The sequence below is a fragment of the Leishmania major genome, chromosome 5 (assembly GCF_000002725.2).
Source record: "Leishmania major strain Friedlin complete genome, chromosome 5".
Taxonomy (NCBI): Eukaryota; Euglenozoa; class Kinetoplastea; order Trypanosomatida; family Trypanosomatidae; genus Leishmania; species Leishmania major.
The window spans coordinates 316,412-332,500 of NC_007246.2; the positions used below are offsets into that span (position 1 = coordinate 316,412).

Genomic DNA, 16,089 nt, shown 5'->3' on the forward strand with positions numbered 1-16,089 from the left:
CGGTAGCGAGGCAAGGGCTCGGGACGAGACGTGCACCGGAGCCAGCGAGAGTCTGTGTGTGTGTGTGTGTGTGTGTGTGTGTGTGTGTGTGTGTGTGTGTGTGTGTGTGTGTTCGGGAGAAAAGGAAGCGACCGTGAGAGCTCCGAGTTTGAAGAGGGGGGAAGGCCGTGTGCACGCTCACGTGGTTCGTATTGCTCGCACAGACACACAGACAAGCGACCCCCCTCGCCCCCTCCCCCCCCCCACACACACGTCTCGCGCTCACTTCGCATGGCTTCGGGGCGGTCTCTCCCTCTGCCTACTGTGTGTGTGTGTTTTCCGTACGTCCCTCTCTATTCAATGCCGCTGTCCACGTTCTCCGTCCGCGATATCGTGGCCACTCCCGATGACGCCGACGTGCTGCAAGCCAGCCTGGAAGAGCTGCACCGACACCGCTGCGTGAAGCGGCAGGAGGAGCAAGCGCGGAAGCGGTGGGAGCAGCACCAGCTCTTAGACGAAGACGCGGGCAGCTGGGGCACCGCGCAGGAGCTCGCCTATCGCCGTGAGGTGCTCCACACGTGGACGCGGCAGTACCCAAGGTTGCGAGAGGCCATGGTATCCTTGGCGTCCGCGTCGTCATCGAACACCGCAGCCACGGCCCCTGCGGCAACCACTGCTGCGGCGTTCTCCGTCGCCGAAACTGTTCGTCCATCGTACCCAACGCTGTGGCGGATACCGGCGGGCACCATCCCGACAGACTTTTACACGCACAACGCGGCCATGGAAGTGTCACAGCTGCTTTCGACGCCGCAGCGTCAGCACGCGACCACCGAGGCGGTGAAAGACTACAGCGCTCACTCGTGTCTGGTGCGCGTCCGGTGGGAGCCGGTACGGTTGACAGGCCTGTTTACTGAGCCACCGCCGTCGGCAGCCTCGTCTTTTGTACCGCTATCGCAGCATCCGTCTGACAGCACCAGCCACGCACAGCTTCAGCCGCAGCGCGTGTTGGCGCGGTGGCCCCAAGGCAAGCCGGCATCCGCCAAGATGGCCGCGGTTCTGCGCTCCATCGGGATCGAGGAGCGCAAGCGCGAGCAGTGGAACGAGCACTTGCAGCGGCAGCGGCAGAAACAGGGTGAAAGGGAAGCGCCCCAGCAGCGGCTGCACGATCGAGTGCGGGACCGTCTCTCCGCAGCGTCGGTGAAGCGTTTCGACAACCTGGCGAGTAGCGCAGACGGCTGCGAACCCCCCACCGAGGAGGGCGCGGTGGACGAGTCCTACTCTGCGGCTACGGCGGTGAGGGCTGGTGGAGTCGTAGAAGACGGAGGCAGTGGCGGCGGCAGCGCTGCCGATGCATCTGAGAGCGCCTTGGGCCACGAGCTGTACTGGCCGGCACACATCACCCGCACTCGGGCGCTCTTCACCGGCGCGGCATGTCTGCAGGACACCTTCCACGGCCTCGGCCAGCTGCAGCGGTATGAGCGGTTTGAGCCGGTGCTCGCCTTGGCGCTGGCAAGTTCGCTGCGCATCGTTGTCGATGTGGTCTACGCCGTTGATGAGACCAGTGAGGCTTTCGGCCTGTCCATCGACCCCGTCGTCCATTTCGACGCGATGACGTCTTCGGACGCGCGCAGGAACGTGGCAACCGGGCGAGACAGCGATGCAATGCGGAGCATCAACTTGGGTAGTGGGTGCGGCAGCGGTGCAAGCAGGCATGGTATCGCGACTGATCGTCGCGCCACCCTCTCGTCATCCGAGATATCCTCCTCCATGGCGGAGGACGAATGCCCCGTGCTTCTGCCCTCGTCACTGCCGCCGGTGCTGTCCGACCTCAACTACGCCTTCATGGCAGCACCGACGGCTGCTGGTGCTGCTGCTGGCGGCGGCAGTGCAGACAGTCGTCGCGCCGCCTCCCAGACGACGTCATTCATAGACGACTCCACCACCACCAGCACGGCAGTGCTGCACCGCAGCACCCTGTCCACCAGCCCGCTGTCCCTCTACACAATTCTGGCGGGCCCTGCGAGCCAAACCCACTCGATCGTGCTGCTGCGCCCCACACCGGAAGTCGTGTGTGCCGCCCGCGCACGCGCCTTACAGGAGCTGGAGCAGCGGTGGCTGCGGCTTCGTCAGGCCCTCGTTGACCGACTCGTTGCATGCGAAGAACAAGCGCCGGCTGCAATCCGTGCGCGGTCCCCAACGCTGTCGCCCGCAGATGTGCTCGCCGTGGAGCTGCCCAACGCCGACACGTATGCCAGCCCGTTTATCGACCGCAGCGCGCGGCAGTGTGAGGGGCTTCCGGCGGAGCCGGTCGGTGCCGAGTCGCTGACGGAAGAGGAGATGCAGCGCCAGACGCGACTGCCGCAGCTGCAGGGCGGACATCTACCACGGCGACCGCTCACGGATCAGGTTGGCGGCCCCCACGGCGTGAACGGAAGGCTGCTGCGACTGGCCGCTACCTCGCTGCAGACGCCGCCGGCAGACCCCGGCCTGCGCACGCGCTCACTGCCGAGCAGCGTGAAACGACCTTCGCGTGGCAGCGGTGCACAAGACGACGGGGCGTCAGCGGAAGCAGCGGCACCGTGGTCCGCGTCCACGCCGCCAACGTTGCCACGCCCTCTGCAGCAGTCTCCGTGCACGCCTCGGCAGTCACACACCCGGCGCGCGGATCAAGGAGCCTGGAGCACAGATGAAGCCGCAAGTGCCTCCGCTGGCGGTGATGACGGGTGCGGCGGTCTCGTCCGTGGTTCAGAGCGTGCCTCTACTACTGCCACGCCACGCAGCGATGCCGGGATTCCGCGGACACTGCAGCTGGCACGCTCCCCAGTAGACCCGATCTCTCTCTGCTCGCCGTCTTCGTGTGAGGGACCCGAGGTGCCATGCACCGATGGGTCATCCTCCGACCTGGACGGGTTGCGCAGCGCACTCTTCTCGGAGGGTCGGCGAGCGGCGACAGAGAAGATCCGCACTATCTTGGCCGCTGTGCGCACCAGCAAGGAGCGGCCGCGGGTCGGGGAGTCCACGGCCGGGGCGCCGCAACCACCAGCCACCATGCCACGAGCGCACCTATCCGCCCTCGCCGTTGAAGCATCCTTGCCTGTGTCAGCGGACGCATGGCGGCTGGCGAACGACACCGATCGCGTTGGCAGCGCCGCAGCCCCCGGCTCTCCTAGGAAGGCGTCGCCATCTTCGACCTCCCTGCCGTCCCAGCGCCACCGCCACAACGACGGGTCTCCAATGGACGCTGACACGGCCATGCAGTTGACCCACGACGACCGCGATGCTGTCGGCGACAGTCCGCGGCATCGCACATGCAGCGGGGTGGAGCGGTACTCCGCCATCTTGTCTGTCTCTGCACAATCCGTGCCGGACTCCCAGCCCATGTCGGTGCTGCAGGAAGTGAGCGTGACGTCCTGCCTCTCGTGGGATGTGCGCAACACGATGAACGACACCGCGAGTCAACATAGCAACACCGGCGACGGTGATGGACAAGTAGCGCCGTGCTCTGGTGAGAGCGGGGCCACGCTGCCGACCTCGCCGTCGCCGCAGCTGTGCACGCCGATACCGACCTACCTGCCGCGCCCTTCGCGGCTCAACAAGAATGGAGCACTTAAAATGCCCAATCTAAGCACCCCTGACATCGCCGTCACGCTGGCTACGCCCTGCTCCACGGTGTCGAGCCCTACCTCCCCGCCACCACACGCGGCATCGCCCATGCTTCAAACGAATTTTTTCACTGCTGCCGCAGCACCGCCGCACGCCGAGGATCACAGTCAGTCGCCATCTCGCGTACGTTACCCCATCCTCCAGCAGCCCCCAGCACCCCTGTGTCACGCAGATACTGCCAGCGCTCGCAGCAGCAGCAGCAGCAGCGATGCGACCCGCTTTGTTCTCACCCACACATCGCGGCCAGAGGAGAAGGTTTTAGGAGGCTGCACGAAAAACGAGAAGACACTCAGCGCAGTGCCTGCGCGTAGCGATCCCCGCACGGAGGCCCGCTCGGCGCCACAAGCGACGCGTTCAACTGCCTTGGAGTCCTCTAGCTCGAGCGACGATGCCCCTGTTCTCAGCGGAACAGCAACGTACTCATCCTATATCCCGGTGGACCCTCTCTCATCTGTCGCTGTCGCCCAAGGAGCGTCCGCAGCTTGGCGAGCTGGCGCCGCTGCGTCGTCGTCGCCGCAGACGCCACACGAGGCGGCACGCGAATTGCGTGGTGCTTCTTCCTCGACACCCAGCACTCGCCCCTTCTCCTCGCCCACGTTTCTGAGCAATAAGTGTCTTGTGCAGCTGCGCAACTTAGAGCAGCCGCAGCGGGAGCCGATGCGTCGTGTGTCACCACCGCCGCCGCCCTCCTTGTCGACGTCGGCAGAGGCACGGGCACGTGTGCACCTGGGATTGTCGTCACTGAGGGAGAATGACGACGTCGCTGCCTTGAGCACGGATCTCCACCACACTCGCGGTGCTGCTCTTGGGACAGTGCCACGTAAGATAGCGGTGGTTGTGGAGGTGGGCCCGCAGCAGCGTCCTCGCCTCAGCGAACGCGGTTTAGCAGGCGCCACTCGTCACGACGGCGCCCGGCATCGCGAGCACGTCTCTCCTCTCCAGAGCGGCACCGATGCGGTGGAAGCAACGACAACTTCAGCGAACCATCAAGTTGGCCATGGCGGCAGCAGCGACACTAGTGGCGCCGTGGAAAGTAACGGCAGTCCGCTGTCGCGCCGCCCGCCGCTCCTGGCGTCGTCGCCCGCAACAGGGGCGAACGGCGGCGCACATGAAGCGGCGTCGATATCTACTGCTCCATGTGCGGTGGCGTCACAGCCGCCATCGCAGCATACGGACGGCACTGGCGCCACAGGTCTCGCCAGCGGTGAGCCAAGACCGTCGCATTGCCCTCAAGCGAGTGCCAGCAGCTGCATGCATCACAGACGCGCGTCTCCGAGAGCACCCAAGACGGCAGCCGCCCCTGCGATCGATGACAACGCAGAGGGCTCGCCGCAGCGACATCTGCAACGGCAGCGGCGCCATGAGCGCACCGGCTCTGTGTCTGTGGGGGTGTTGTGCAGCGAGCTGTCCGTATCCGTCGACCGCGAAGTGGAGCTGCCGGAACAGCCGGTGCGCCTGCCGGAGGTGCCAACCCCACGCTCACCTCAGCGGTCTCAGCCGCATCAGCAGCCATACCTCGTCACCGTCGATGCGGCCGCCGCAAAGTCCGTTCGCTCCGGCGAGCCGGCCGCGGGCCTTCACAACCTCGACAAGCGCATGCACTCGGGGAGGGTGGGCTCGCCAGAGGCACATCAGTGGGCCACACACGCGCTACAAAGCCGCAACGTCAGCGCGGACGTCTGTTCACCGTACCGGCAGGCCTACCCGCATCACCGCTCGCCTGGGGAGGCGGCGCGAGAGGATTCCGCATCCTCCCCCTCCTCCGCGTCGTCGCCGCCCTTACTGCTGCCGAAAAGCCGGCGTCCGGCGCAGCGCCCATCGAGGCACGTGAGAAGCACGGGCAGCGAAAAATCGGACGCGGTGGCGCCGAGGGCGCTGTCGACCTCATGCATGCGCCACACCACTCCTCCGGCGGCTGCTGCGTCAGCGAACTCTGCCCCCTCCTCTGTAAACTTCAGATCGCTCATCTCCTCCGCGGCTCCCTCGCCGCGTGGCACGTCGCCTGTTCCCCACCCAAGCGATTGTTTCTCGCGAAGCGGCCGCGGCGGCGCCGGGGAGCTACTGGTTCTTCGGCCCCACCGAAGCACATCCTCCTCACAGCACAACCGTCGATATCACGATGGTGCTGTCGCGCTCTCGCCGTCGTCGTTATCCACTACACGCAGGCACACGGTCCTCGTGCGCCGCGTGGTGCGTCGGCGTCGCAGCGAGGTATTCGTGGAAGAGGGCGGCACGTTGGTGCACCGTGCCCCAATGGCGACGCCACACCTCCCAAGCAGCAGCAGCAGCAGCGGCGGCAGTGGGAGGGGCGCTTCAGCGCCGACACTGCCGTCCTCGCTGCGGGACACGAGAGCTGCGAGAACTCGCACAACACCCAGACGGCACTCCCACACTTAGAAGCGCTGGCGCGGCGGTGGAGGTGCAACGCGCAGCAAGGACAGAGGCCACCGCGACCGCTGCCGCATCTCATAGATTGCATGCTTGTCTCTCCTACCTCTCCAATATCACCTCAACGTCATCTGCTGCCGATGTCCTTCGCGCTCCGCTTCCGACTTTCACCGACCTTCCCGTGCACGTGCAACACGGGCATGTATTGCGACGTGCCGCCTCTTCCTGCGTGGGTGAGCAGGGAGAGAGAGGGGGGCGGGGCGGTGGCACAGACGGCGGAAAACCCATACATCATGCCACGGCAAAAGCCAAGCACCACCGATGAAAATAACCGAAATCGACTCTGGTGTTCCCGATGTGTGGTCTACACGCATCCACACAGCTACGAGGGCTGCAGCACACACACACACTCCCACCCACCCACCCACCTATGCCGGCAGCTACAATGCACGCGCAGTGTCATGAGCAGCAACTAATGATGATCCTGACGACGCGGACGATGAGGATCGTGAGAGGGGCCCTGGGGACGGTGGCATCAGAGACGGACCAAAGGAAAGCGGCCGCGCGAGCTGCTCACAAAAACACATGCACGCGACATGCCTGCCCCCTCCCGCGTCTCTCTGGTGGTCCTGCCCCTCCTTCCACGACGGACCTTCGCTCGAGTACATCTCTATCGCCATTGCACCTTTCTCCCTCCCCCCCCCCTCTCTCTCTCTACCCATGTGCGATCACCACGCCGACCAGTACACTCTGTCGTGAACAGCAGAAACAGCAGCAGCTGAGTGACGCACATCATCGTCGAACAGTACCTCACTGCACACGCGCAACACGAACACCCGGACATAGCCCCTTCGTCGACCTTACCGCCTGCACCACTACGTCACGCAGCACCCCGAAGGTGGCGCCCCCCTCCCTCCCCTCCCCCCCCCCACAATCGCTCACGAGCCCACACACGAGCAACCATGCAGCGCGTACGCCTCGCAGCACCAGCCGCAGCAGCCGTATCGGTGTCCTCCTCGCCTTCTCCTTCGGCAGCGGCCCTTTGGACACCGTCGCGCGGCTTCCGCAAGGAGCTGTTCGAGGGACCCCTCGACCTGAAACCAGGTGAACGCAATGCCCGCAAGGGTCCGCCAGTCGCCCACAGCCTCCCGGTCTACAAGACGACGCACAAGCTACACAACTCCGTCCGCTGGAAGAACGCCAACCTCGTGACGAACGTTGCCGGCGGCCAGGACTACCGCCTGCGCGAGACTCAAGGTGAGGGCACCTTCGATGAGACCGGCATGTACCGTGACTGGCTTTACGGCGATGAACGGCGCTACGCCAACTACATCGGCCTGACCCTTGGTGCACTCGCCATCACACTTTTCTGGTATACGATGCGCGTGATCGGCTCAGAGACGTGGGACATCCCGACCCCGGTGCTGGCCTCGCAGCGCAAGCGACTCGCCAAGGGTGACGTGGAAGGCAGCGGCGGCGATGCCGCGGTAGAAGTGTTGGCGCTGCCGACGGAGAAGGAGATCCGCCAAGATGCGCTGGCGATGTTGAAGAGGCCGACAACGTTGTCCAAGAGCAGCTAAGCCGGGGTCAGGGGAGGAGTGGGCGATAGGTGTGCCCACCGAGGAGGAGCCGACAGAAGACATGGCGAAGATCCAGGCGATATCGCCGCGCCTGGGAGCGTGTGCGTGTCTGGACAACGAAGGCTACTCCGCCCCCTCCCTTTTCGAGCCGCTCACAAGACCCACTTAACGCGAAAAAGTATTGAGAAGAAGAGTGCGTCCGTCGGTGCTCGGGAAGGTGTTGGCGGTGCGGTGGTATGTGCAGCATCGCGCACCTCCACGAAGCGTGCGCACGCCGTCTTTCCTGCGTGGCTGTTTGCGCGTTACAAGGGAAAGTACGCACCGGTCTTCGATCACGCCGACAAGGACGTTAGTGGCCCGAGATGCACTAGAGGGCTGACGTAACAATGAGTGATGTGTGTGTGTGTGTGTGTTTGTGTTTGTGTTTGTGTGTGTGCCGTTGTCTCGCTCGTCACGATCGCCGCTGCAATCCGCAACGCCAGTGCGCCACCCTTCCCCTCCCCCTCCCCTCTCGTCCTTCTCGTCCTTCTCTTTATATTGCGCCGTACTCGTTCTTTAGCAGACCCCCACCCCCACCCCCCCACCCTCTCTCTCTCCCCCTTCCCCCCCTCCCCCGCCGATACACGCGGATGGGGGAGTGCATCACGAAGGAGGGGTGTTCGGGTACGCCCATGACGTGCTTGTGAAGAGGGTCCGTCAAGGCGCACCACGCACGCATGCACGACAGGGTGTGCGAGGCGGCGAAGATGGAGAGAGGAGAGGACGAAGGTACTCTGAGCCGGGAGCACGTGCGTACGCTTACCCTCAGCGGGCTTGGCTCTCTTCCTCCTTCGATTTGTGTCTGCTGCTGCTGCCTCCGTGTGATGGTTGTGTCTCTCGCCCCTTCAAGTGAATGGCGATCGACTCGCATCGATGTCTCCTGCCGCCACCACCACCACCCCTCCTCCTCCTCTCTCTCTCTTCTTTCCATGCCACAGTCGTCGCCGTGTTAGTTCCAGTAGCCGCGCCGCGCCCAACATCGCAACCGCCAGCTCGTCCGCAACACAGTAACAAGAGAAGAACCAATAAAGCCTCTCGGAAAATAGCAGCGAGAGCGAGAACGAGAGAGCGAGGGAGTGAGAGGAGAGGCGGCACTCGAAGCAACGGTCGAGTCGCCTACCTGCGCCTCCGAGGAACACTGTTGCGTACTCTGCAGCTTAATCTTAAAAAGGTGCGGACGGCATGAACCACAACAGCGTGGCGGAGGGAGAAGATGGCGGCACCGGTGCAGACGCCGCCGCCGTCGTGCCCGTGAACGAGACGCTGCTGTACCACCAGACCTTGATCCCCACACAGAATGTCACCCACGCCATCGAGGGCTCCTTCACGCTGCCGGACGCGAACGACCTCGTTCTGATCCGTCACAACGTACTCGAGCTGTGGCGACTTTACGCAGAGAACGCCAACGGCGGCGTAGAGTGTGTTTGCCGCACCCCGTTGATGTCGGCTGTGTACGCTGCGGTGGCGGTGCCGACAAGCGCCTCGTCGATGGCGAAGGCCGGTGGCACGGGCAGTGCCGCGTCGCCGGGCGGAAGTGTTGCCCCTGTACTCGACGACGCGACGACCACAGCGCACCGCAGTGGGGTACACTACCTCGCCGTCACGAGTGAGACGGGCTACGTGACACTGCTGCGGTACCAGCTGGACGAGCCGCCGGTGCCGACGCGGCTGTCCTACGGCGACGACAGCGACGAGGGCAACGAAGGTGTTGGTGGGAACAGTGGCGCTAGCGGCGGTGCCACGATGCTCGTGACCACGTCCTTGAAGGGCCGCTTCATCAAGGTCAGCGAGGTGTGCCTGGGCCGGAGCGGGGCGCGGCTGACCGTCCCTGGTGCCCGCATGGTGGTCGACCCCGCCGGCACGGCGCTCTTGATCACCGCGCTCATGCGTACCAAAACGTTGGTGCCCATCACCGCGAATGAGACCTGGGATCCGGTCAAGAGCGTCAACGTCGGACAAGACGACGACGACGACGCAGAGAGCGACGCTGACGGCGATGACGAGGACGAAGACGGTGACGACGACGATGCTGGCGAGCACCAGCGCCGCGGCCCGGTGACAGGTCGAGAGCTTCGTGCAGCCCGGCGCCGTCGGGCGGCCAAAGTGCGACGGGCCAACGGCGCCATCAACCTCAGCACGCCAATCGAGATGCAGCGCCAGACCGTCCTGTACTCCGCCTGCGCCCTTGATGGCTACCTCGACCATGCTGTGTTCGCCGTGCTCGAGGAGGAGATCGTCGAAGCACGCGACGCCGCCGCCGCGGCGTCCGCCAGTAACCCCGCGAACGCCGCGGCAGCCGCAGCCGAGGCGAGCGGTGGCACCTTCCTCAAGAGCAGCGGAGGCCCGAACGCGGTGGTTCAGCGCCACAAGCACTTCGTGCTCTACGCCTACGTGCCGAGCCTGAAGCAGGTGCAGCGGACGCAGCTTGTGCACGTTCCAGTGACGGCGCACCGTCTCATCGCTGTCCCGGCCGCACCGTACGGCCCAGGCGGCGTTCTTGTCTGCACAGACACGGAGCTGATCTGGTACGATGTGTCCGCCACGCAACAGCAGCAGCAGCAGAACTCCGCTGCGGCGGCGAATGGCCGCGTCGGCGTCTTCAAGTGCACCTACGCCTTCCCACGCCGCCTCGACTGCACGGAAATCCTGTACGACCCCTCCATCATCCAGCACACGCTGACCTGCTTCGGCCGCCGCTTCTTCATGCTGCTGCAAGACGAGCAGGGTGACGTGTACCGCGTCTTCTTGGAGGCCGGTGACGTGCAGCGCGCCTACGAGGCGCTTCGGACGCGCGAGCTGGCGCAGGCAAACCCAGAGCTGTTCCTGCAGCAGCAGCAGCAGCAGCAGCTAGCGGCGAACGGGGGTGTTGCGCCGGCTCCGGTGCTGCCGCCCGTTCCGAACCCGCTGTCGGTGCACTACTTCGACACGTTGCCGCCGTCGTCGGCCATGGCACTCTTCCGGCGCGGCTTTCTGTTCATTGGCAATGAGGCAGGCCCGCTGCATGGGCTGTACAAAATCAAGAGCAACGGCTACACGGCGGATCGCGAGTACATCGTGAAGCGCGTGCGGCGGGAGCGGGCGCTGCCGATGCTGTCGTCAAGCAAGGCGGAGAAGGCGGCGAAGGCAGAGGTGGAGGACGGCGCTGTGAAGAAGGAAGGCGACGGTGCCGATCGCAAGCGTCAGCGCGCTGCGGATGCCGCCGGGACTGCCGTCAAGCCAGAGCCGCAGGACCCGACGGCGCCGGCGACAAGCAGCGGCAGCGCCGCATCGTCCACGCTGCCACGCATCAAGACGGAGCAGACGGATGGCGACGGAGACAACCTGGCGGCGGCTGCGGCTAGCGCTACCACCATGCGGCCACCGGCCCCCTCCACAGCCACGGCGCCGGCTTTCAAAACTCCGATGGAGGTGCGTGTCATCAAGGTCTACCAGCCGCACCGCCGTCCTCAGCACGTCGTCCAGCTACAGAGCTTCCCGAACACGCCGGCCATCACAAGCTTCACCTCCCACCTCACCGCCTCCACCTCCACCCCGGCGACGGCGTCGGACGGCGCTGACCACCCCACCGGCTTTGGTGGTGGGCCGGCGCCGGCGCCGGAGCAGTCGAGTGAGCAGCCGGAGATCTACTTCAGCTACGTCGGCGGGCGTGGCGGGGAGAGCGTGCTCGTGCAGGCCCGCTACGGCTACGCCGCGAAGTTGGAAGGGCGGCAGATGCTCCCAACCGTCTTCAGCTTCGTCATCCCTCTGCCCTCTGCGCTGTCCATGCAGTCCCTAGCGCACCAGCAGCAGGCTGCCATCGAAGCAGCCGCGGCTGCAGCCGTCACGCGAAGGGCTGACGAAAAGACGCTCAGAGGCACTGGCGGTGCGGCGCGTCAGCACGCGCAGCGCTTGAAGGCGCTTCGCCAGCTCGCCGCGACCGTCAGCGGCGCTCGTGACCAGGTTTGCACCGACCGCGTGCTGCTGTGCACGCGCCAGGGCACGACGGTGTACCGCATCGGTAGCACGGTCGAGCAGGACACCGGCTCGTCTTTCATCACCGCAGAGCGGACGCTCGCCGCGACGACGCTGCAGTACGGCTGCGGCTACGTGCAGGTTACCCCGCGTGGAATAAACGTGCTGAGCTGCGTCGACACCGCCGCGGGCGGTGGCGGTCGACTTGACGCAGCCGGCAGAAGAGTGCACGGCAGCGGCGATGGCGCAGGGGCGTCATCGGTCGTTCCAGCGAGCTGGACGCATCCGCACGGCAGCACCGTCCTCGCTGCCGCGGTGACCCCGACGACGGTGCTGCTTTCGTTCCATCAGCGCGGCGGCATCGCCAGCTTCGACTTTGGCCTGGCAGGCACGGAGCTTCAGCAACGCGACGTCCTTCCCACCTTCCCGCTGGCCCCCGTTGTGGCCCTGCTGCAGCCACCGGCAAGCGCCGTATCAGCAGCCCTCCAGCGCGAACTTCAGGCGCTCTTGTGGAACTCGAGTGCCGCGTCGCCAAGCTCGGCAGCGGCCGCTGCGGCCGCCTCGGCCGCCGCTGCGGCGGCTGCGGCTCAGACGGAGCAGCTCGCGGCCATCGCGACCGTGAACCACGAGGTATACCTCGTCCACCCCCGCAAGCTGCGCGAGCCTCTGGAGAAGATCACTTGTCGTCGCAGCAGCAGCCCGGACGCCGGCTCATCGTCGTCAGCCGAGGTGACGATCACCTCTCTTCTCCTGACCTATCTCGGCGACACGCGAGGCGGCAGTGACGCGGCGGCGGCGCTGATCGGTGGCGCGGGCCCGCGCAGCGGCAGAGGCGGCAACCGTGTGCGTGGCGGCGTGGCCGCCGCCGCGGGGCGACGGCAGCTATTCCTGTTCGTCGGCCATAGTGACGGCATGGTGACGCGGTGCGAGCTGAACCCGTCGTCTGCGAAGGTGACCGCGACGGCGGAGCTGTGGTGTGGCGCCCGCCCGTGCCAGCTCGTCGCAGGCGATGGCGAAACCTATTGCTACGTCGTCTCGGGCGAGCGGACGTGGCGGTGCGAGATGCAGGATAGGACGGTGAGGATGGCGCCGTACAGCTTTCCAACGCGGCCGACGTCGTTTGCGCGGTTCGTGCTGCCGTCGCGGGTCAGCGCTGCCGCCGCGAACGGCAGCGACTCGGCGGCCCCAGGGGCGCAGGACAGCGCGAATGAGGAGGACGAGAACGCCCTTGCCGCGGTCGAGTCCATCACCCTCGTTCCGCGCGAGCAGCAGCAGGAGGTGGTCATTGCCGTGCAGAACCGCGAGTTGGCTCTCTACGTGTCCAACATCGGCGCCGGTGGTGGTGGCGCTGGTGGTGGCGGCGGCGGTGGCCCCGGCTCGGGCGGCGTGGAGTACAGCTTCCAGCACCATCCGCTGCCGCTGGCGGGTCGCCGGCTCCTGCAGCACCCAACACGCCCAGCGTACCTCATTCTCTGCGGTGTCGAGCACCGCAGCCATGGCCGGCAGGAGGCAGAGCGGCACCGCGCCGAGGATCGAGCCTTCCTCACGGCTCGCATGGCGGACACCACGCAGGCCGAGGACCGCGGTGCACTCTACGTCGAGGGTGTATACGGCGGCATCCCCTACACGGCGCCGCAGCGCTCCCTTGGACGCCCCAACGCGTACCACAGTACGCTGCAGCTCTACCACCGGGATGCCCAGCGGCTGCTGCCGCCCATCCACTTTGAGCCCAACGAAGCGATCACCTCCGTTGCCGTGGGAAGCTTCTTCAAGGAGTTTGGTCGCGAGCCGGTCGTCATCGTCGGCACGGCATCGTCGTACACGCACGGGGCGGGCTGTGGCACGGCCGCGTCGTGGCGGTATGGCTTTCTGCGCACATTCCGGTGCGCCAGCGGCAGCGTTGGCGGTGGTGGCGGCGGCGGCGCTGATGTGTTGCTGAGGCTGGAGCTGCTACACAGCACGTACCTGCGGCCGGATGAGACCGGCGGCAGCGGCAGGGATCGTCGCTCCGGTGCCAACAGCAGTGCTGGTGCCGCTGGCGGCGGAGGCAACGGCGTGGGTGGGGACGCGAAGCCCGACTACCCCTCCGCGCTGTGCATCTGCGAGCCGGTGGGCATTCTGCTTGTCGGCATGGGCGCCGCACAGGGGCTGCGCATCTACTCGTGGGGCAAGGAGCACCTCCTGCGCCGCCGCCACCTCACCAACACGCCTGGTCAGCGCATCACCGCCATCGACTACGTTTTCGCGTCGCCGCCGGGCAGCAGGAACCTGAACGCGCGCAATGTGTCCTTCTTTGCTGCTGACCTCTACCAGTGCCCGTACGGGGACGCCGAGGGCATGCGGATGGCGCGGGAGAAGCAGCTGCTTATCATCTGCGGCACCGTGAACGCCTCCGTGTTCATTGCCGCGCTACAGCCTGGGCACCTCGCCCCCGCGGCTGCACATGGTGCGGCGGGCGCGACGATACCCGCCACGCCATCGTTTCTGCTGCAGATCATGACCGACAGCGTACCGCGGCACATCACGAGTGTTGTTGCGGTGGACGAGCGCACCATCGCCGCGTCGGACCGCTTCGGGACGGTCGTGTTCTTGCGCATCCCGGAGACCACGCGCACACAATTCGCGCAGCCCGTTCATCAGCTGCAGGACGCGGAGCTCATCGCCGAGGAGGCCTACCTGCGCACCAAGCAGACGTTCCGCGAGGTGGCGCGGCACCACGTCGGTGAGCTCGTGACAGCGCTGCATGTGCAGCCGTACGACCCCTCGCAAGGCACCGACGCGGCTCTTGCGACGAAGATTGTGTACTACAGCACCGCACTCGGCAGCATCGGCGCGTACGTGCCACTGCTCTCGGAAGAGGACGGCGCTCTGGCAGCCTACCTACAGCCGCTCCTGCACTCGCACATGCGCCCGCTGCTCGGCCCGCCCCCTGCATTGCCGCCGGCGTCGTACCTGTCGCACCATGTGGTGGACGGCGATGTTGCGCAGTTGCTGCGCGGCGGCGCCACGACGCCGTTCTCTGCAGCCGCGAAGGACGACATTGCCGAGGAGCTGGAGCGGCAAGTCAAGAGGGAAGCGGCACGTCGTAACATCTTGGGGCTGCCGAAGCGCACTCTGCCGTCTCTAACGGAGCTCATTGCAAAGCAGCGCGCGCTACTCACCCTACCGCTGTAGGCAGGCGTAGACGACTCACAGCGAGCAAAAAAATGTGGAAGAGAGAGAGAGAGAGAGAGACTGCCGCGTGGAAAGTTTGAGGGGAGGGTCGTGTGTGCTGTCCAGTGGTGTGCGATCTGTGATGGTGTCGCTGGGATGTGGATGACTGACCGTGTTGGGTATCGCTTAACCGTGTGTCTGTTTTACGTGTCTGTGGGCCCCTGCGCGCTCGGTTCAGCTGCGCCTATCGTCTCCCTCCCCCCCCCCCGGTTTGTTTATGGATGAGTCTCTTGCCTGTGCTAGTATGTTGGATTCATCGGCCGCCTACTGACTCGATTGGTGCGTGGCACGCAGAGGGCGGAAGGGGGAGAAGAGAAGAGGAGGCACTATCGGGCACGTGAGTAGAAAGGGTCGTCCGCTGCCGTCATCCCTCAGCATGTGTCCACCCGTACACCTTCTTTTCGCCGCACCTTCGACGAAGGTTCTGCAACGTTCCTCATGTCAAGAAGGTGGCGGGGCGGGGTGTATCTCTCGGCGACATTGCTGGTGTTGCTGTGTGGCAGCGAACGGGGATGTGAAAACTCCTCCTTCCCCTCCCTCCCCAGCGAAACGATGAGCGTTGCAATAACCTGAAACACACGTGATTTCGTGAAGAGCTGGATGGCGTGGAAAAGTGGTGCGGAACGAGAGAATGGGAGGTGAGGCGAATCAAGGATAACCCGTACAATTCGATGGACACCTCGAGCATCCTCACGTCCACACACACGCACACCTACACATGCACATGCACTGTCTTCCTCCGAGGCAAAGGGGGAGGGGCGGTCGATTATAAGCCAGAGGGGTACCTCATCGTTGCTGCAGCGCGCCATGTCACGGTCATGCGTATCTGCATTCGTACTTCTTGCCTCGCCTCCATTTTCTGCATCGCGTGCTCCCCCCTCCCCTCCCCCTCCACATCCGTCCTGTTGGCGTTTCGACGCGCTCACATGAGTACATACACACGTATACCCGCTTGGCTCCTGTTCCTCACAAAACCTGCGTCTCACCAGTCGATCACATCACTCTCCTCCTCCCCGCCGTAGACTGTTATCTTCTGCTCCCCACCCTCACTCGTCATCGCCCCCCCCCTTCCCACTCCGGTTCAGCAATGGCCACCATCCGCGACGCATTTACCCGCGTGGCGGCTCTCGCCACCATGCTCGCACTGCTCTGTGTCGTGCCCACCGCCACCGCCGCCACCATCTCCGACGGGAGCACGCAGTACTTCGTGAAGCTGTGGTCAGGCAAGTACCCGCTCAAGTACGTGTGGTCCGGCAAGGATATTTGCAAGTACGAA

The 16,089-nt window shown here is 65.3% G+C and overlaps 4 protein-coding genes across 4 annotated transcripts in view; all 4 read left to right on the forward strand.

The window, feature by feature from the left end:
* Positions 1 to 270: 270 nt before the first annotated feature.
* LMJF_05_0870 (conserved hypothetical protein) lies at positions 271 to 6,039 on the forward strand (the record flags this gene model as incomplete). The annotated part of the gene is made up of 1 exon (XM_001687512.1): positions 271 to 6,039. The coding sequence occupies one exon, from the start codon at positions 271 to 273 to the stop codon at positions 6,037 to 6,039; it is 5,769 nt and encodes a 1,922-aa protein (XP_001687564.1).
* A 953-nt stretch (positions 6,040 to 6,992) lies between these two features.
* On the forward strand, positions 6,993 to 7,610 carry LMJF_05_0880 (conserved hypothetical protein; the record flags this gene model as incomplete). Its single annotated transcript, XM_001687513.1, has 1 exon — positions 6,993 to 7,610. The coding sequence occupies one exon, from the start codon at positions 6,993 to 6,995 to the stop codon at positions 7,608 to 7,610; it is 618 nt and encodes a 205-aa protein (XP_001687565.1).
* A 1,221-nt stretch (positions 7,611 to 8,831) lies between these two features.
* On the forward strand, positions 8,832 to 14,774 carry LMJF_05_0890 (conserved hypothetical protein; the record flags this gene model as incomplete). Its single annotated transcript, XM_001687514.1, has 1 exon — positions 8,832 to 14,774. One exon carries the CDS (start codon positions 8,832 to 8,834, stop codon positions 14,772 to 14,774), a length of 5,943 nt encoding a protein of 1,980 aa, XP_001687566.1.
* Positions 14,775 to 15,900: 1,126 nt separating this feature from the next.
* LMJF_05_0900 (surface antigen-like protein) overlaps positions 15,901 to 16,089 on the forward strand; it is a gene marked incomplete at both ends in the record, with an annotated part of 861 nt that continues 672 nt past the window's right edge. The window contains one exon of the mRNA XM_001687515.1: positions 15,901 to 16,089. This exon is cut by the window's right edge and continues 672 nt beyond it. Within this exon, the coding sequence (XP_001687567.1) occupies positions 15,901 to 16,089 (189 nt within the window).